Genomic DNA, 21,608 nt, shown 5'->3' with positions numbered 1-21,608 from the left:
TCACAACTATTGTTTTCAACGTCGAAACTATGATTTTTTTTAATAAAAATTTAGGTATGCATGGTTACATATCGCGAATTGCGATGGAATACTACATTTATTATTATTTCTTTTTTATCTTCTTCTTCTTGATAAATTTTGTCATTTTAAAACACTAAGCAACACTTAAAAAAACATTATCTTATTGCAGACAAATCGAAACAGTCACAGAAAAGAAGAAGAAAGAGATCTGGCAGTTTTCGCGGGTTTGTTTACAAGGACTTGTGAATTTCTCGCCTCGAGTGGAAAGTGTTTTGGTAAAAATTGTGTTTCGACCATAGGCAGAGAGTTGTCCGATCTTTTTCGTACTCGTATAATTTATGTTCACTCCTATTACTAAACGGCGAATGGAGAAAAATTCTAACACCTTGTAAACAAACCCGTAAGAAATGTCAAAAACAATAAGGTTATTTTTTGTGTGCAATGATCTATACATTTTTTTTATTTATTTATATAAACTATAACACGAAATTTGATTTTATTTATTTATCGACATTAACTTGTAAAACTGAGTTTTCGACATAGTCCAATTTAATATAAAACTTTCAACAAATAAACGATTTGCGTATGATTGCTTGTGAGCAAATATTATACCCAAACATCTAAACCAGTAATAGTAGAAAAACCTAAAACGTTTGAAAAAATTTACTATATCGCCAATCCCTCTGTCTAATCTGAACAACGTTATATAGTTTGCTGATATAGTCAAACGATGCGTGTTTCAACTTTCTTTTATGCTATTTACATGTTTCTTCTCAAGTGTTATCAGTAGAATTTCCAATACGAGCAAACTCTGGATGAGATAAGACGATTTTATGAGTGTGTGCTTAATATAAGTAACATTCAGGAAGATTAAGGATTTTAGTAATAATTTAAAATTGTTAGGAGTCAGTCGAGTGTGTGGAAGAACTGTTAAAAGTATCCGCGGATTCGAACAAAGCAAAAGTATCACCGAGTATACATCCTGTACTAATTGGCAAAAACGGAGTCAACTCTGTAATAACCTACATCATATTCAATAAATGCAACAGCCTGATCAGAATAGCAGCTCACATCAGAACACTTACACAATGAATACAAGTAAACCATTAAAAAAACAAACTAGTGCGTTGGATAACATTGCATTTCATCTTGGAATTGGAGAATCAGATAGCGATCACGTTAATGATCGGAATCTTTATGTAACGCTATTGTGTAAGTGGGAAATAATTTTAGCTTTATAATGAAAATAGTATAAGGTTTCTAAATGATTTGCGAAATGCATATACAATAAACACGCCTCAAGTTCAGATGCTACTGAATGATCATTGAAACGCTGCTATACTATTTTCCCACGAAGCGGGAAATGTGTATTCAATTCATCACTTTTCTTTAAAACGGAATAAGATGTGCTTATAGAACATATACGCTCTCTACGCTATCAAGAACAAATGATTATAAACCGATGTAGAGTGTATGACCTTTCCTTATCAACCATTCTTATCCATCGAAGTATGCTTCGGGAAACACGCATGTTTCGTTAGCAACGGGAAAGCCAATTCAACCCGTTAAGTACCGGCGTGAATTGATTGGGCCATGTGATTTGTTTTCTAATATAGAATTCTTGTCCTAGAATTTCAAGTATTTTGGTGTCCTTCTTACAAATGTGTAATGAAAAATGAGCTGTACCTGGGGCCATGGAATCAGATTTGTTGGACGATATTTGTGCACACTGTATGGATGTACACCTTCTGATTTTTATTCAGGGTAGCAACCAAAACTTTTTCTGCCTATTAGTTGGTCTCGAGGTACGATGCTGACCTAACAAGCCAGTCGTCGTAGGTTCGAGTCTTGGCTCGGGAGAGACTGTTAGTTTCAGTGGGCTCGTAGCGCTAGCCCCGCAATTGCTCGTACATCAAACAGTTGACTGCGAAGTCTGTGTATAATGAACAGAAGGTCAAATTCCGAATCGGAATGTAGCACCGAGGCTTTGCTTTTAGCAAACAAAATTTCCTGTGGAGGCGGCACACAACCGGTACGCTTCAGGTAGACGCCAAATAAAAATAATCGCACTGAGAAAAAACTTATTCATCAACCAGATTTCGACTGTTCATGCATTTCTATTACATTTGGCATCAACAAAATTTCAATATCGAAAATTGCATGTACTACTCCTGTGAATTTTTAATCGATATTTTTCGTGAAAATTTGACCGCTTTGAGGTACGTGTTTCCAAAGTGCGATTGAGCTGAAATTTTGCATAGAGGTTTTTTTCGAGGAAACGAAACCTTTGAGCATTAATTCTAAGGGATATTCGAAGGTCAATACTTTTTCATGCAACTTATTACCGCCCTAGTGTACATAGACATATACTGCCGCGCATAGCAAGTCAGTCCCATTTGCATTTTTAGTAAAAATGAGTTATTACGCGTAAATGGTAGCTAACAATGCATAGTTTCGTAACAATGGATGAGCTCAACAACTTTGTCCTGAAAAACTGCTGGAAAACATCCAAACATATTGTCCCACCTCGTAAGAAGCAATGTTATGAAGTCATATAAAAACGCGTTTTTCTCGGCTTGCTGAAAATGCAGGTGGGACTGACATGCTATGCGCGGCAGTATACACACACATACAGAAAATGCTCAGCTCGTCGAACTGAGTCGAGGGGTAGGGTAACGGGAGTATTTTGGCCACATGCATATTTTGGCCCACCCGGTAACATTTACGCATTTTATCTGATAAATTCAATAAATATTAGAAAACTATGCATGCAACATTGAACAACACACCTAAGAATCATACTACACTATAATTTTCGGCGAAAAACTGGCTCTAGGTAGTGTTATTTTGGACTTAGTTCATACATATTCAAAGTCATGGCTGAATCAACCCAAAGTCAAGAGAAAGTGGTAATATACAAGTCAACGTCCGGAAGCTATTGTAACAAATATGTATGCTTTTGAAACAATTCGTTGTTGTAGTAACATCAATCAAATGTCATATGTCGTTTTCGTTTTCGCGGTGTACTACACTTTTTCCGTGCTATACTTTGCAGCTTCAAATAAAACATTTTCAGTGTCATTGCATTGGTATGCGTAATACTGGGATAGCTGTCAATTAGTTTTGTTTTGGTCATAATCGCATTCGTCATTTTGTCTCGTTTCCATTTCATATGTCCATCTCGCAAATGTGCTGGGAAAAAATTTACCTGACACTTTACCACGTGGAACGAGAACCAAAACAATCCAGTTTTGACACATACGTGTGAATGTGTTGGTAACTTCCTACAGCACACTCTGCTTTTTTCGGGTGTCATCAGTGACAGAAAAAGTGTAGGGAGAGACAGAAAAAGGGTAACACGAAAAATCAAATAAAACATTTTCGGTGTCAAAAGTGTCATTTGAGTGTAGTACACCGCGAAAACGAAAACGACAATAGAAACAGTTTGTATACTCTAACATGATGGAAAAAGTTGAAAAAGTGGATAAACGTATGGCCGAAATATGTTTGCCTCTTTCTGAAGCAAACATATTTTGGCCGTGCCAAGTTTTGACATCTCTTTGATTATCGTTCGGCCGTTGCGCGTGAACAAAGAAGCAGTTTGTGACAATTTACAGGTAATTACTTCTTAATTTATCACATTTAACGATATGAAATTAGATGAGAATGCCTGTCAAACCGCTATAAGCCAAATCTTTTCATTTTTAGACGCTTAAAATTTACAAAAATTCACAGCAGAAGAATGTTCTCCTCAAACCCACTTTTTTGCTCTAAAAATACCGATGATGATCTTAAATATAATTAGTCCGAAATATTTCCATACACGTCTGTAGATATAAAGGTGGGCCAAAGTAAAAATTTGGTGGACCAAAATATGTTTTTAGTACTTCGTAGAAATTTTGATATTTCTTGGATATTTTTCAATATATTGCATTGTTGAACGGTGTATATTAAAATAGACACTTAGCCTTAAACAATGGTATAATAGAGTAGGTATTTATTTTGAAAAATTGTGTTGGTTTTTAATGAACTGTGCGAACACTTCCCAAAGCTGGCCAAAATACCCCCGTTACCATATAGGAAACTCAGCCCTTTAGATCACTTTTGCATCTTTGGTTTTGCCAGTGATTGCTATACCTTTCTAGGAGAAAGGCAAAAAGGGATGTCCTTTCTATGGTTATATGCATGAAAATAATTTTTCAAGAAGCATAGTATGTAACAGTTTGTGTATTTTCAAAAAATCGACAGCCAATTGTGAGAATTGCTACAGTAAATTTTCCAGAACAAATAAAAATGAATAAAGTAACGAGAAATGCACACCTTAATTAAAAAACCGAAGATTTTTGGAGTGCAAAATGTTAGTCTTTTCGATTTTCAGAGAAGAATGATTTATGATCTAATTAAAAATAATCGTGCAATAATGTATAATTTTTTTTAAATAAATTAAAGGTTCAAGAAAACTGGTCTTCAGTCACTGCGTAAATTCTAGGTACCTACAATTGTGTTTTTCATAATATCGAACAATCTGTAATTAATTTCTTTAAAGAACTTATAAAGTTTTTGAAAGATGAATGAAATATATCGTTTTTTCTGCATTTTGAGTTGAAAATGTTTCAAAACACAGAAAAGCATGTTGAAGTAGCGATAATAAAACGGTTGAATGACGTGAGATGGGTAGAATATGTGATCAAATTTCTAGTTTTGTAGTGCTTCTAAACTCAACAACACATTTAAGAAAATATATTGACATCACCATCACAAGGTCCCTGAAAATGTTTGCTCTATCCTACTTTCAACATCCAGATCCGTCTGTTGTTTTAAAACCAAGAAGTTGATTTTTTACCAGTCATTGAGTATTAAAATACACTTCCAGGAATAATGTCACAAATCTCCAAAAGTAAAGCAAAGTCATGGTGCAACATTCCGATTCGGAACTTGACCTTCTGTTTATTATACACAGACTTCGCAGCCAACTGTTTAATTTACAAGACAATTACGGGGCTAGCGCTACGAGCCTACTGACACTAACAGTCTCTCCCGACCCGAGTCTCGAACCTACGACGACTGGTTTATTAGGCCAGCATCGTACCTCGAGACCAACTGAAAGGTCACAAATCTCCACACATTGCAAAATACAATTATTAATCCTTAGAGGTAAATGTTTCACTGCCAGGAAACCTCTTCCAAACCGAAAAAATATTTTTTCTTCTTGCAGATAAATTTATAATATGTAGTATGGCTTCAAAAATATGATTCTCTAGTGTTTTCTTCTATAGAATTTTTGTATTTTTCGGGAATACAAGGAGGTTACAATGACTTGTCTATCATTATACTTCAACGTCATATTTTGATATGTGATGTTTAAAAATACTGAAAATGTAGTATATGTATGTGTACATATAATGTCTGAATCAGTGCATGAAGACTGTAAATTGTAAAATTAAAACATTTTCAAATAAGCATGAGGCTGAAAAAAAAAAACATAAGTTAAACAATTGACCACCACTAATCCAAAATCTTGTCTAATTTAATCTAAGCTCAAATAATCATATTTAATCTTAAATCGCATTTTGCGATGTTACAAATCACTTAGATTCTAAAAGAAGATCAATAAAAATTGAAATTGAAAGATCAATTCCAGATAGAGTTTATGGTTTATGGTTTGGCGGTCAGACCCAGCCTTTCTCATTCAATTTTTTATGTGTAAAAATAGATTTACATGACCGCTTCAATCCAATAAATGTATATTCACTCTTTAGGTTCTAAAATATTGATGTTGTAATCTTTACATATAAAAATGCAGTCAAGTCTGTCTGATCCAGATAGGCCCGAAAACTACCGAACCGATCGACGTGAAAATTTGTATGTAGGAGTTTTTGGTGCCGATAAAGGTTCCTATGATAGTTTGAGACCCCTCCCTCTTCTGGAAGGGAGGAGTCCCATACAAATGAAACATAAATTTCTGCACAACTCAAAATCAAACCAAGCAAATGAAACCGAATTTGGCATGTGGATGTTTTAAGGGGTAACTAATATATCCATAATAGTTGGATGAAACACAAATTTGTGCACATCTCGAGAACTAATCAACCAAATGGAACAAAATTTTGCAGGTAAATGTTTTTAGTGGTAACAAATATGTACATAATGGTTCGACACCCGACTCCCTCTTCTATAAGGGAGGAATCCCATGAAAATGAAACACAAATTTCGCACAGCTCAAGAACCAATCAAGAAAATACAACCAAATTTGGTATGTGAATGTTTTTAGAGGTAACAAATATGTCCATAATGGTTTACGCCCCTCCCTCTTCTGGAAGTACATGTTTCTTCACAAATTTCTGCACATCTCGCGAACTAATCAACTAAAGGAAACCATATTGGCAGGTGAATGTTTTAAGTGGTAACAGATATGTTCCATAATAGACCTCAGACAACATTTTGGATTGTAAGATGGCAACTTCCAGTTTCTGAAAACAGCTGAAAATGACCAAATACCACCCAATATTAGTTTTTCTTTAACCAGTATGCCGTTCAGAATCCAGAAATTGTCTCCAAATGCCATTATGAAATCCAAAATGGCGACTTCCGGTGTCGGAAAAACAGCGGCAAATGACCAAATACCACCCAATATGGGTATTTATATGATGCACTGGAGCCACAAATCGACTGCAGACAACTTTTTGAATTGTAAGATGGCAACTTCCGGTTTCTGGAAAACAGCCTGAAATGGACGATTCCTATTAAATATTAATATTTCTGGAACCAGAAAGATACACAGAAGCTAAAAATTGATCACAGACACAATCTTGAATTTTAAGATGGTGACTTCCGGTGTCTGGCAAACAGCCAATATGAATGTTTTCGGAACCAGAATTACGCCCAGATGACAGAAATTGATTTCACAGACATTTTTAAAGTCCAAAATGACGACTGTCGGCTTCTGAAAAACAGTCCAAAGTGACAAAATATCACCCAATATGAGTTTTTCTTTAACCAGTATCCTAAATACAATTTTGAAATCCAAGATGGCGATTACCGGTTTGTGAAAAACAGCCTAAAATAAACAAATACTATCCAATATGAGTATCTCTGGAACCAGAATGATGCAAGGAGCTAACAATCGACCTCAGGCTAAATGGCAACTTATAGGCAACAGAAATGACCGAATAATACTCAATATGGATATTTCCGTAAACGTGATGATGCATAGAAACCAAACATTGACCCTGGACACCATTTCGAATTTAAAGACGACCACTTTTAGTTTCTGGAAAATAACCAAAAATACCTCCCAATATGGGTATTTCCGGCGTCAGATTGATGCCAGAAAGTCTGCTGAAAATGACAGAATACCACCCAATATGAATATATTCAGAATTAAAGCGATGTACAGAAGCCAAAAGTTGAGGATATTGTCATTTCGATAAAACCAATCATTTCAAACGGTTTGTTATTTGACTTTGATCCTATCCTATGACGTGCATTTGCAGACTTTAAACACATTGCAAGGAATCAATGAATTTGGAACGTTCAAATAGAACGATACCAAATTTAAATTATGTTGAGGCCACATATATCGATCAGGCAGGTATAGTTTTAAATAGTCTTTGAATTTCTCTTCTTTCCTTAACTTTTGAGCCACATATCAAATTGTTATGAAGTTTGTTATTTGTAAGTTTGAGAGATGACTCGTTCGTATGACACTAGTTATGTTCAAATAAGTCATGTAATCTTTGAGATAATTGACTTTCGTTGTTTTATTAACAATTTATTACATAACGGTTGCTTAATTTCGATTATATTCAAATGAAATGGAAACGTGTAGGGCAGCCAAACTTTGAAACCACGTGTTCAATCATAATTCATCAGTTAACCCTTAACTAGCCCGCTCATCTGATATTATGTTCCTTTGCATAGCTGGATTTCACATTTTTAAACATAACAGGCAAAGTAATAGTCCGATTGCAAAACAAATCAATAGGGTCTTATGGGGCAATAAGACCTTCCATTTGACACTAATTTAATGAAAACCGGTACAGCCATCTCTGAGAAACGTGAGTGAGATTAAACAGTCTTCAGAACACGTTTCTTTTCATAACTTTTGAACCACAAGTTCAATCTTTATGATATTCAAAACTTAAGGGTTTTCTAGGTAGCCCGTTCTTTTGAGACCAATTTTGTTCAAATCGGTTGTGTGGTTTCTGAGATATTGATGTTTCATGATTTTCACATTTTTAATCATAACCTCTAAACTAAAAATTCGATTACAATAGAATTCAATAGGGTCTTATGGGGCAACAGGACCTTTCATTTTCAATTAATTTCATGAAAATCGGTCCAGCCATCTCTGAGAAAAGTGAGTGAGAGTAAAAATCTGCACAAACACACACACACACACACACACACACACACACACATACACACCCACACACACATACAGAAAATGCTCTGCTCGTCGAGCTGAGTCGAGTGATATATGCCATTCGGCCCTTTGGAGCACTTTTATACTCTCGGTTTTGCAAGTGATTGCTATACCTTTCTAGGAGAAAGGCAAAAATATACATAGCCGCACGTATGTTTTCCGACTTGAACTTTTTTTATTTGAATGGTTGTTTTCCACCACATGCAAACTAAGTGAGACATAATACAACAAGATTTTGTAACAATATGTATAAACCATTCCAATGTTGAAAGGTGTCAAATAAATACCTTAGGCCGCATGAAAAAAAGCGTTTGCTTCATTTAACTTCTCAAAAGTCTCAATGAAGTAAGCAATGGGAAAAACTTGAGCTGATAACTACATAACCATTCTCGAATTGGCATAAAAACCCACAATAACTTTTTATAATAAATAAATGTTTTGATTGATTGATTATATCCGCACGGACGCGAAATGGGCATGATAAATTAAGTCAAATGACATGGAATATACGACCCATTGAAAATACGGTTTCTCAATTTGCCTATATACGATACTTTGTTCTTATGTACATAGTCACACATAGTTGTTTACTTGTTCACATCACATAAAGTTGAATGTTATTGAACAAAATATTTAACATATGCAATTTAGTTGAGTTCATTCTGCGGATACGCTTTTTTTTTAATATTTACAGTAGTTCGCTGCTAACTCTTTCGTTATTAATTCGGAACGTTCTGACCCTACACACTTGGTCAATCTGCTGACATCGCGTTTCTGGTAGTGTCTCCATGTGGCGATGGTTCGTTGATTAAAGTCTGGCACCTTTGCTGATGAAAGCAGAACAGGTGCCGGTCACTTTGTTAACTTGTATACTACCGTTCGTAGCATAGTTATTTCATGTTCTACACCAGCGGTTCTCTACCTTTTTGCCTTTCTCCTAGAAAGGTATAGCAATCACTGGAAAAACCAAAGGTATAAAAATGGTCCCAATGGCCGAATGTCATATACCACTCGACTTCTTTCGACGAACTGAGCATTTTCTGTATGTATGTATGTATGTGTGTATGTGTGTGTGTGTGTGTGTGTATGTATGTGCAACTTTTTTTTCTCACTCACTTTTCTTAAAGATGGCTGGACCGATTTTCATAAAATTAATTGCAAATGAAAAATCTAGTTGCGCCATAGGTTGCTATTGAATTTCATTGTAATCGGATTTTTAGTTTAGAGGTTATGTATCAAAATGTAAAAATCACGAAACATCGATATCTCAGAAACCACACAACCGATTTCAATAAAACTGGTTTCAAATGATTGGGCTGTCCCCAGAACCCTTAACTTTTGAATTTCGTAATGATTGAACATATGGTGCAAAAGTTATGTAAAGAAAAGTTATCCTGAGGTTGTTTAAACTCACTCATTTTTCTCAGAGATGGCTGAACCGATTTTCACAAAATTATTGTCAAATGAAAGGTCTAGTTGCCCCATAGGTTGCTATTGAGTTTCATTGCAATCGGATTGTAACTTTGTCCGTTGTTCATGAAAATGTGAAATCACATAATGAAAGTTAACATATTGACTTCCTCCTAACGATCACTGGCTAATTTAAAGGTAGAAGAGTGATCCAAATGGCCGAATGTCATATACTACTCGACTCAGTTAGACGAATCGAGCATTTTCTGCATATAAGCATGTATAGGTGTATATGTTTGTGTGTGGGTGTGTACGTGTGTATGTGCACCTTTTTTCGCACTCACTATTCTCAGAGATGGTCTGACCGAACAGATTTCAATGAAATTAATTGCAAATGAAAGGTCTAGTTGCCCTATAAGACCCTATTGAATTTTATTGTAATCTGATTTCTAGTTTAGAGGTTATGTATCAAAGTGTAAAAATCACGAAACATCAATATCTCAGAAACCACACATCTGATTTGATTAAAATTAGTTTCAAATGAACGGGCTACCATAAAAACCCTTAACTTTTGAATTTTATGAAGATTGAACATGTGGTTCAGGAGTTATGGAAAGAAACGTGTTCTGGAGACTATTTAATCTCACTCATGTTTCTCAGAGATGGCTGGCCCGATTTTTATAAAATTAGTGTCATATGAAAGGTCTTGTTGCCCCATAAGATCCTAATGATTTTTTTTTCAAACGGATTATTACTTTGCCTGTTATGTTTAAAAATGTGAAATCCAGCTATGAAAAGAAACATATTCCAAGACAACTTACTTGGACTCACTCATATTTCTCAGAGATGGTTGACCCGATTTCCACAGAATTAGTATCAAATGAAAGGTCTACCTACCTCATAACTCCCTATTGAATTTTGCAGTAATCGGACTGTAACTTCGTCTGTAATGTATCGAAATGTGAAAATCACGAAACTTCATTATCTTAGAAACTACACAACCGATTTGAACAATATTGATATCAGATGAACGGGCTAGTTAAGGGTTAACTGATGAATTATGATTGAACACGTGGTTTCAAAGTTTGGCTGCCCCATACTTTACCTTTTCATTTGATTGTAATCAAGCTTAAGCAAGCGTTATGTTTTAATTTGTAAAACAACGAAAGTCTATTATCTCAAGTACTACACGACTTATTTGAACATAACTAGTGTCATACAAATGAGTCATCTCTCAAACTTACAAATAACAAACTTCATAACAATTTGATATGCTGTTTAAAAGTTTTAGAAAGAACAGAAATTCAAAGACTGTTCAACACTTCACCTGCTTCGATCAATATATATGGCCTCAACATGATTTTAATGTGGTATCGTACTATCTGAACGTTCCCGGCATCGCTCGTGATTAAATTGTTCGAAATTAAGAGTCATTGCTTTTATTTCGCTATTTCTTAAGTACTAACATCACGTCAAATTTCATATTTTATACTTTAATTACAACATCAATATTTTAGAACCCAAAGAGTGGATAAACATTTATTGGATTTAAGCATTCATGTAAATCTATTTTTACAAATAATAAGTTTGAATGAGAAAGGCTGAATCTGACCGCTAGGTGGATTAATTTAGGTTTTTGTCCACGTACCGCTTGGCGATATTTTTCAAACCAATTGTATCCCCTGGCTCGGTTTGTTCTCGCAGCGTGGGAGAGAGTAATGGTAGATCATGTTGTGATGGTCAGAGCAGGTGTGCCTCAAGGTTAAGTCTTGGGTCCAGTCTTATACAACATATTCACTTCAGATCTTCCTGATTTGCCTCCAGGATGCACAAAGTCATTGTTTTGCGATGACACAAGCATTTCCGTAAAAGGGAAAAGTCTTCGTGTAGTATGCAGTCGATTGCAGAAAAGTTCAGATATATTTTCTTCTTACTTGCAAAAGTGGAAAATCTCTCCCAATGCTTCTAAAACTCAAATGATAATTTTTCCTCATAAGCCTAAGGCTTCTTTCCTCAAGCCAAACAATAATCACGTTGTCAAGATAAATGGGGTTATTTTAAGTTGGTCTGACAAGGTTAAGTACTTGGGACTAATTTACGATAAAAAACTTATTTTCAAAGAGCACATTGAGAGTATACAAGCCAAGTGCATAAAATATACGAGATGTTTATATCCTCTCATTAACAGGAAATCTTAACTTTGTTTAAAGAACAAACTTTTGATTTACAAACAAATTTTTAGATCAGCAATGCTTTATGCAGTACCGATCTGGTCAAGTTGCTGTTCAACAAGGAAGAAAACGCTCCAAAGGATTCAGAATAAAATTCTGAAAATGATTTTGAAGCGTCCTCCTTGGTTTGGTACACTCGAATTACATAGATTTACTGGTGTTGAACCATTAGAAGTTATGTCAAATAAAATTACTAACAATTTTCGACAAAAATCGTTGCAATCCTCAATTGCTACGATAAGCTTTCTTTATAGCCAATAAGTTAGCAATTAAGTTAGTTGTAAGTTTACTTCCCCTTTTTTGACAATTAGGTTTAAATCCCTACGAACGATAAGTCCTAACTGCGAAAGCAAACAAATCCTAACAATTAAAATTACAAATTTCTAACAGTGCAGTGTTGAGAAATCACCATTTGTGATTGGACACACATACTCATTACTTACTAATATTTATCATAAATACTTAAGCTACTAACGAATCCCGCCTTTAAAAAAAGTGTTGTGATGGTCTAGTTCAGGTTTCAAATTAAACTATGGTTTGTTTAATTGCTACAATCATGTTTTAAGAGTAATATTGTAAAACAAATGAAATACAATAAAGAAAAATTGCTTTGTCCGTCATTACTGATTTTATTTTCGCGTACCTCTTAAGATACACGTACCTCAGGTTGAGAACCGCTGTTTTACACAAACTTCATGCACGGTGGGACAATTACGCTCGGAACAGCAGTTTAACCTGTGTATAAATATGTATTTGTACCTTCAACTGATGTAAACAAGCAAACTGTAGTGTTCAAGTTTTAGCGTAAATAATTTGGTCTACAACTCTTTTAATGTTTTATTTTAAGCTATGTATTAAGAAGTTTTTTTCTTTCATTGCAGTATTAGGAGTATTGGTGATAGTGTTCATTGCAAGTGTAACGGGTTTTTTTGTTATGTGGTTCACTGATGTGTATGACAATTCACTACTAGAGGTTATTTGTTCAATGTTAATCGAGTTTATATAAACTTATTGAATTATATGTATTTTCATCTTCAAGAAACTAAAATTAAGTTACAATTCAACGGCAGCTGAATGGTGGGAAAGACCCCCCGTCAACCCGTTGTTGAAGGTACATGTGTTCAACTATACAAACACTGAGGAGTACATCAGAGGAGAGGCAACGAAGTTAAAAGTAGTAGACATAGGACCATACGTATATCATGAGACAACAGAGAAAGTAAACGTTTCTTATAACGGTGACGGTACTATCACTTATAAGGTAAGTCTGATGAGTTTAGTTGTCACATCTTTTTGAGTAAACTTGCTACCTATCTATTCAGCTCGTTTGGATTTTGTTAGTTGGCGGCAAATTTGTAGCAAGCAGGCTTGTTATTCTCCTCAGTACCTCAGTACCGGTGACTTTGAGCCAAAATGGCAAATGTTTGTATGTGAAATTACTTAGGATTTGTAGAACCTAATGTCTCAAACTCATTATTATATGAAACATGACATATTTATTCACAGCTTGAAATGAAATGTAGACAAAATTAGTGAACTTTTTATTTAAATAATGTTTCAAAGTACAGGGTGAAAATCATACACAAATAACACTACCAATGATGTCCTACCAATGTCCCGTGTAAACCAACCCGATCGAGAAATTACATCAACTTACTGCTCAAATGGTACGTTAGGGTGTCGTCTCCAATGTTTCAAAGAAATGTTATGTATTGAACCTTTTCTAAACTGTACACTTTCCGATTTTATCGGGCACTTTCCGTGTTCTTTATAGGTCACATAACGACTGTGTAATTTTTCAGATCGATCGGTGGAAACTTGAAAAATCGAGAGCGAAAATATAGTTCCACCGATCAGTCTGAAAAGTTACACAGTTGTCAAAGAACTCCTAAGAATCACGAAAAGTGCATGGTAGCTAACATGCATTTTTTGTCCCAACCTATTAACCATATTTGTGGCAGTTGTAAGTATGCATTGACGTGCTTTGGATCAAATTCTTTGATTAAATGTGTGCATCACAAGCTGGTAGACGGAGCATGGAAAGCGTAGAGTGAATATTCACCGTTCACTTGTTACCCAGTATGAGCGCTGCGTTAAGCAATTTTTTGCACCAAATTTCTTCATTTTGCTTTGAGCTGTGTTTCTGCAGATCGCAGAAAAATAATATACTTATTGCTTACACCTCAGCTGTGGAACAAGAGGGGTGATTCATTTTAATGAGAATACACAAAATTACACCACAGAGTGCACTGCTGAGATAAATTCGATAGCAGTCGAAGAGCAAACTTGCGTGATTTTTTTTTCAGTTTGCAAGCAAACAACGCAAGTCACTGTCCTACCTATATTTTCCTTTCTTTTGATAATTGTTTGAGAGACACACAGTAAAAACACTGCAGTGAGCTCTGTAGTGTAGTTATTGATAGTCTGACCGGATTTTATCGAGGGGGAAAACGGGACAAATGAGTTCAAAAACAGGACACATGGGAAGATTACTATTTAAAATTGATTAATAATCAAAGCATAGAAACTATCAATCATTGCTTTGATAAACCTGCCTTATTCTGTGCAACATTCAATACATTTTACGTAGTAAAGTGTGGTTTTTGGCTGTAAGGTCGTGAAATTTATGATTTTGCAGACCATATACCGTTCGTGATTAAGAAGGTCCTTTCCTGTGCCGCGAAACTGCCAGGAAGGCACAGAATTCATTCAGTAATATTGACAGATTCCTGGCAGCTTAGGAACCTAATTTCCAATTTAACAAATTTCAATGCAAAGCTTCATTACGAACATTTTTAAAGCAATATCCAGAAACGGTACAAAATGGTAAAAAAAACGAGACGGTTAAAAATAGACGAAAAAACGGTACTGTCCATTCAAAACGGAACGTCTGGTCAGCCTAGTTATTGAGCATACTGTCCTTTCGTGTGAGATCACACCAGTTTTTTATCTCTCTGGAGAGATTCCACTGCGCGCACGCTGTGTCCGAAGTGCTGGATTATCATATTTTAATGTACCTCGGATTTTCTTTCAGCAAGTTTGTTTTGGTTAGTTTTGGTCCTAACTTTTCAAAATCAGCTGGTTTTAAAAAAATCCTTCGGGGGAAATTTGAAAAAATTGATTTGAATTTTTAGTGTTTTTTCAACCTAAATTTTTCGATTTGATTGGTGATCTATACAAATTCAACTGAATCGCTTGCAATAATTTATAATTATTACAGTCCCCCAACAGTTATGAATCAAAAGATGTATGAATTCAAAAAAAAACATTTCTGCCCAATTTTATTGTATATAGGTAATCTATAAATGTTTTCATTCACAGAAATATGTAATCTTTCACTTGATTGAGTATTTGTTTCCATGTTGTCCATGTATAAATATTTCTCAGAAAATATATTTATTTTATTACAACTCATCAAATACAAAATTATGGATCACTTTTCAGAGCGGTCCCAATTATGAAACAATTTGCATCATATTAAACAGTTTTCGGCAATGAATTTGTTCAATGAACCTTATTCAAATTATGTAAGGCGTCGTACACAAATTACATAACGCATGAAAGAGGTAGGGGAGGGGGGTTGAGCCTGCGTTACATATTGTTACTTAGGGGGGAGGGGGGGGGGCAGTAGGGACAGTTACGTAACTACGATGTTGGCTCGAAATTGAAAATTTTGAAGGGGGTCAGGTTGTTCAGCGTTACGTAATTTGACGGGGGGGGGAGTCATATCGCACGTTACTTATCGTTACATAGGGGGGGGAGGGGGTCTGAATTCTAGATTTTTAGCGTTACGTAATTTGTGTACGACGCCTAATATGAAGAATTGCCATGTTTCATATCGTTTTAAAGATCTCACACGGCCTGGTCACATTTTATGTGACTTTCGAGGTTGCAGTAAGAATGAGAGTCCAGGTATGTCGCTTCCGAAGGTAGCGATGAACTGTTCCATATGGTACATCATAACTTTTTGCCGCTTCATGTAGCTTTCCCGTCCCACGTGCTTTGAGAACAGTATTTTTCAATGACTCCACACTGTTTAGCTTTCGTTTAGAGCCCAATAGAAGTTGATAGGGTGTTTCAACTGGTTGAAATCATATTTGAATCGGAGTGATTCATAACCTTGTCTTGGTCCCTATCATAAAACATTTAGAAAATAACTTATTTTTATAGACAAATCGCTATCAACCATCAACATTTCGGTAAATGGTGAAGAACTCACCTTGATTTTTGTGTATTAGCTATTTTTTGCCCAAGAATTAGCTATTATATCACATAGAAACCTTATGAATGAGGAGCGCGCTACTTACGCTGATTGAGAAAAACGATAAAATCTTTGATAGATTGTAGATTACAATATTATACGCCTATAAAAAACGTATCTATCTTGGGATAAAAACGATGTTTTCTATGTTCAAAGCTAGCAAATATGGTATGCTTTACTGCAAAAATGCTACATGCCTTCGAACAGTTTTTTTAACTGAGTCAAAAAATATAAAACACAAAAGTGATCCTAATTGTGGGAGATCCATAATAGGGTGTTTTAGGGGTATGTATATTATTTTTTGTTTTGATAAGAAATGTAAAAAAAATCATATTACACTGAGTTTTTTTTTTTATTGTAAACAGCCGAACTATTAAACAAAATCGATTTCGAATTTTAACAACTGTAAGTGATTTTAAGACAAACCCTGCCGTCAAGAAATCATGACACAGGGGTGCCAGGTCATTTTTCAAATAACTTCACACTCCATAAAAAATGACTCCACACATAAGAAATCTGTATACACGGTCCCCCATTGAAAGTTAAAAAATCCCAGTGAAAACCTCAAATCGAGTGCGGGTAATAAACCGACTATTAGGCTTCCACTACTTCACACGAGCTCTAATGTCTTCGAAATTGAGATATGTCTTCACATTTGGCATCCCTGTCATAACACGCGAACCAGGGTTATATTTCCACAGGCCAGCAGTATTAATGTCACTTTGTGCTCGGTCAGGGTTATATTTTCGAGCAGCAGAAGTGTCACTTTGTGCACTACTTGCCAGTTAGTAAAAATTTAAAAAAATCTAATTTTTCAATTTAAAAATAAAAAAAAATCGTAGAGATTTAAGAAAAAACACGTAGTGCCTTCTAAAAGGTCGGTCATCGATTAGTATAAGAAAAAGCAGGTAGTTTTTCAAATTAAAACCCCCTATTGTTGAGGGATACATGATAAAATACGTCAAAAGTTCTAAATTGTTTTCAATCTGTCTGATTTCTTATTTTTGAAACAAAAGTTAATAAAAACTCAAATGTTTTATTCCTGGTTTAGTTTTTCTAGGTGGTTAGAACATACTCTAGTATACAATATAGCAGCTTCCGCAAAGAACTTTGGGATACATTTCACTATCTTTGTCGCATTCGAGAATGAAGCATTGTTTATGGTTTTTGTCAGCGTATTATGTATCAATTTAGGTTGTTTCACTTTTATGAAACACAAAAGACATATTTTAGGCCGAATTTGTTCATGTGTTTTCTTCATTATGTACAATCTTCTGAAAACAACTAGACGAGCCGTCGTTAGTTTTAACATTGTCGAAATGGTTTGTTAATATCACTGTTTCACATGTGTTGTAAATCATAGCAATCACTGATTTTTTCACATGCACCATAACAACCAAGGTTACTTTGCAGTGAGTGAATAACAAATGCATATCATTTACTAGTATATAAATGTGTTCGGGTTTTTTCGTAATGTTTTTTTCAATACCTGTGTATATACCTCATTTTTTCTTCAACATGTAATTTAAAAATCTACTAGGAAAGCTATTTTGAGCTTAAGATCGTGATGAAGTTATTTATTTTGAACGTTATCAGTGTATTTAACATTAAAAATTATTCCCCCGATGTATTTTTTTAAAACCGGTTGATTTTGAAAGGTATGGACCCAAACTAATTTTTGGTGAAAGAAAAGGTACATTAAAGTATGATAATCCGGCATTTCGGACACACCGTGGCGGTGTTTTTTTACAAGCAACTCAGATACACACGATTTTTAAAATAGTTAACGAATTGCTGCCGCGATATTTGTGATCAAATTGTGAGAGGAAGTGATGTTCATAGATACAATACTTACTAGAAACGCGACAGAAATTCAAACATCAAATTTTTTTGACGCTTCATAGAATTCATTATTTTTTAAAGGAATTTAAATATGCAATTCGATGCCTACACAGGTCAAACGTACAACAACGATACTTGAGTTTAAGAGACAATGCATTCAAACACGTCAAAGCTGTTTCTTAAGCAGCTTACCAGAATTATTTTTCAAATTTACACACTAAATTGACGAAGTTTTCATAAGGGATGACTTCATTTAGACATCTGCTGTAATAACTTTTTATTAGTATTTATTAAAGCTCTGTAAAAACTTTTATGTTCCTCCCGATGATAATTATGGATTTTGTATTTGATGAAGTAGTTAAAAAATGAGAAATTTACAAAGGTTTGAGAATCGCGTGCGTCGCTTAGATACTTTTTCTCTCTCATGTGGCCTAGTATGTTTACCAGTAATTGCAATCAGATCACTATGCAACTTTCTTTTAAATTTCTTTTTTAAAAAGATATTACAAGTGTTGTGTGGGTAAATATTCACATGTATTCATTCTTCGATAAATGTATCGGTAATTACTTTGGGAACTTAGAAATACTGTAAATGTTTTATTAGTTCTTGCATTTTCTGGTACAAACTGATAGAAGTATGTTTGACCAGAGAAAAATATTCTTCGGCGGTATTGAAAGCAGTGTATCATCGAACATGACATTAAAAACCTTCTTTTTCATTTGGATTTCAGGAACGGCGATCTTACCAATTTTTGGCGAATCAATCAAGCGGTATGCAGTATGATAAAGTCATAGTTCCCAATGTGCCAATGCTTACCGCAGCTTCGAAGTACTTTTATGAATCATTCTTTCAAAAAGTGTTACTAAATTCCGCTTTGAGCGGTGTAAATGCTGTTCCATTCAAAACGCTTCCAGTAGATTCTTTTTTGTGGGGTTACGAAGATAAGCTTCTTAATTTAGCAAATCAATTTTCTTTCAATAGTGAGATATCTTTTAAAAAATTTGGAATTCTAATGACGGTTAGTATTTGTAAATTTCGTATTTTTTGTCAACTTCTTTTTTTGTAATTACAGCGAAATGGTACTAGTGCTGAAACGTTCACTATATACTCAGGTGAAAAAGATTTGAAGCAATTAGCTATTATAAAAGGGTTAGATGGAAAGTCTTCATTAAACTTGTGGACTACGGACGAATGCAATCGTGTGGATGGAACAGATGGCTCCCAGTTCCCCCCTCATCTTATGGACAAACGGCAGACTTTGTACGTGTTTATCAAGTCTCTTTGCCGGAAATTTCCTCTTAGGTATGAGAAAGAAGTCACTCTATTCGATGGTATTCCCGCATGGCGTTATAAAGCACCGTTAGATGTATTCGCTCATCCTAATATTAGTGCCGATAATCAATGTTTTTGTCATCTCGGATCGGCCTCTTGTCCACCTAGTGGATTATTGAATGCAACTCTGTGTTCTTATGGAGCTCCTATTTATGCTTCATTCCCGCACTTTTATACTGGTGATGCAAGGCTTCTAGAGGTAGTAGAAGGCTTGAATCCTCAGCGAGAAAAACATGAAACATATGCCGATATTCACCCACGGCTAGCTTTTCCAATTGATGGTGCATCACGGTTTCAGATTAATGTTCAAGTAAAAAAGACATCTTACATTACAGGTAAATATACAATCATATGTAACGCAGTATTTTCGATGGAATCTAGCAGGTTATTTATCATTGCAGCTTTAGAAAGGTTTGAAGATGGTGATATTCTGCCAGTTGTATGGCTCGAAGTGGTTCCTGGTGTGATCTCAGAGGAACTACGCAACATGATCTATCATAGTACTTTTAGTGCTAATGCAATTCAATTGTCTTTTAAATATGGCTCTCTTCTGATTTGCGTAACCACATTCGCACTTCTTACCATGGCTTGTTATTGCCGTATGAAAAATACTAACCCTGATGCATACAGTTGCAATAAACAAGCTGACCAAACCACGAATGAAGTAAAGAGGTTAAGCTCGTCAAATGAGATGAAGAACCATGAGTAATTCAGAGATAGGGCGACATCCATAAATTACGTAAAGCGAAAACCCAATATTTAGACCTCCACCCCCCTAATGCAACGAAACGTAACGCCAATACCTACCCCCCGACAAACATTACCTAACGCTGTAGAAGAATTTGCCTGGTAAAAATACTCGATTTTGTAGAGTCTCTCCAGAGTTTTTATGTTACGTAACTATCGTACTTCCCTTTTCAAACAGCGTAACAAATCGTAACGCTCAAGAATAGCCCCTCTCCCCCCTATGAGCGTTACGTAATTTATGGTTAGCTTTTTACGCTCCATGATGGCGGTCGTTATAATGCGTGTTCGTAATATGCGAACCTCTCTGCTTACGTCAGTTCTGGGATTTCAGATGAATGGGCAACACAAATGTTGCCAGTTATATTTTTCTGTTGACAAACTACATGAAGACTCGAAACTGACATGAGCAGAGTTGTCGAAAGGGTGGTTATTTTTTTACGATTTTCCTATTAAAGCTCCGCTATTATGGCGCGTAAAAAATTGGATAGAAATACAGCAGGTAGTTAATATACAATGGCGATTTAATGAAAAGTGTCAGCTATTGGAAGCTCACTGATGATGGTGACTGATAACCATTCCATAGCTAAAACTCACTTCTTTGACATTCAACTGAGATATTATTTGTAAATAGCATCTAGTTTTTAAATTAGAACAGCAGCTTTTAATGCTATTCGGTAGATAATCTGATTGAATCTTTTTGAAACGGCAGCACTGTACAAATAACTACTAATACGAATCACTTAAACTGCTTTAATTTTAAAAATCTGTCACGTTAAGAAAAACGAAAATAAAACTGCGTCATATAACATGAAATCTACGAATCATTCAAGAAAAAAAGATATCCTTTTACATCATAGTATGATAATTATTCCCAGATGGTCTAGCGGTACGATGCTGACCTAACAAATCAGTCGTCGTAGGTTCGAGTCTCAGCTCGGAAGAGACTGTTAGTGTTAGTAGGATCATAGCGCTAGCCCCGCAATTATCGTGTACACTAAACAGAATTACTATATTTGCGCTCACGACATGCAAAATTCATCTTCAAATATATCTTCAAATCAATAGCCAAAATACCCGAGCACTTGACCTTACCCTAAACATCCGCAAAAAACACGAAAATTCATTATTTTTCGACTTTCCAGAGCAAAATCACGCTAAATGACCTGGAAATACGCGAAAATTTAATCGACCATTTATCATGTGAATGAAACTTTGCACACGTATTCGCCTAAGTAAACTGAACATTGTTCACAGATGGAAAGCTTTTTAAGACCCATGAGTTATTTTATAAAAGAGCGCTTGCATTGAGCCTTTTTTTCGAAGCATTGAAGCTCAGAA

The 21,608-nt window shown here is 35.2% G+C and overlaps 2 protein-coding genes across 3 annotated transcripts in view; one reads left to right on the top strand and one right to left on the bottom strand.

Annotated features, from left to right (window-relative positions):
- LOC129725616 (scavenger receptor class B member 1) overlaps nucleotides 1-21,608 on the bottom strand; it is a 253,463-nt gene that overhangs the window by 83,393 nt on the left and 148,462 nt on the right. The gene's annotated exons all lie outside the window — the stretch shown is intronic.
- LOC129725614 (lysosome membrane protein 2) lies at nucleotides 895-21,076 on the top strand. Of its 2 annotated transcripts, XM_055681647.1 has the most exons (6): nucleotides 896-1,233; nucleotides 12,969-13,060; nucleotides 13,127-13,348; nucleotides 18,922-19,209; nucleotides 19,264-19,858; nucleotides 19,925-21,076. In XM_055681647.1, the coding sequence occupies exons 1-6, from the start codon at nucleotides 1,062-1,064 to the stop codon at nucleotides 20,230-20,232; spliced, it is 1,677 nt and encodes a 558-aa protein (XP_055537622.1). In that variant the 5' UTR covers nucleotides 896-1,061; the 3' UTR covers nucleotides 20,233-21,076. The 2 variants fall into 2 exon arrangements, with proteins under 2 accessions (XP_055537623.1, XP_055537622.1); XM_055681648.1 differs by lacking the exon at nucleotides 18,922-19,209 and having other exon boundaries at nucleotides 895-1,233.

Source organism: Wyeomyia smithii, chromosome 2, assembly GCF_029784165.1.
Source record: "Wyeomyia smithii strain HCP4-BCI-WySm-NY-G18 chromosome 2, ASM2978416v1, whole genome shotgun sequence".
Taxonomy (NCBI): Eukaryota; Metazoa; Arthropoda; class Insecta; order Diptera; family Culicidae; genus Wyeomyia; species Wyeomyia smithii.
This window is presented reverse-complemented; position numbering and strand designations above follow the sequence as displayed.

What these genes read in the sequence shown, in the direction of transcription:
- LOC129725614 (XM_055681647.1), top strand. Translation starts at nt 1,062, where the DNA reads ATGCAACAGCCTGATCAGAATAGCAGCTCACATCAGAACACTTACACA. An exon ending in TCTTTATGTAACGCTATTGT is followed by an intron (nt 1,234 to 12,968) that starts GTAAGTGGGAAA and finishes CTTTCATTGCAG; the next exon opens with TATTAGGAGTATTGGTGATA. An exon ending in ATGACAATTCACTACTAGAG is followed by an intron (nt 13,061 to 13,126) that starts GTTATTTGTTCA and finishes TTCATCTTCAAG; the next exon opens with AAACTAAAATTAAGTTACAA.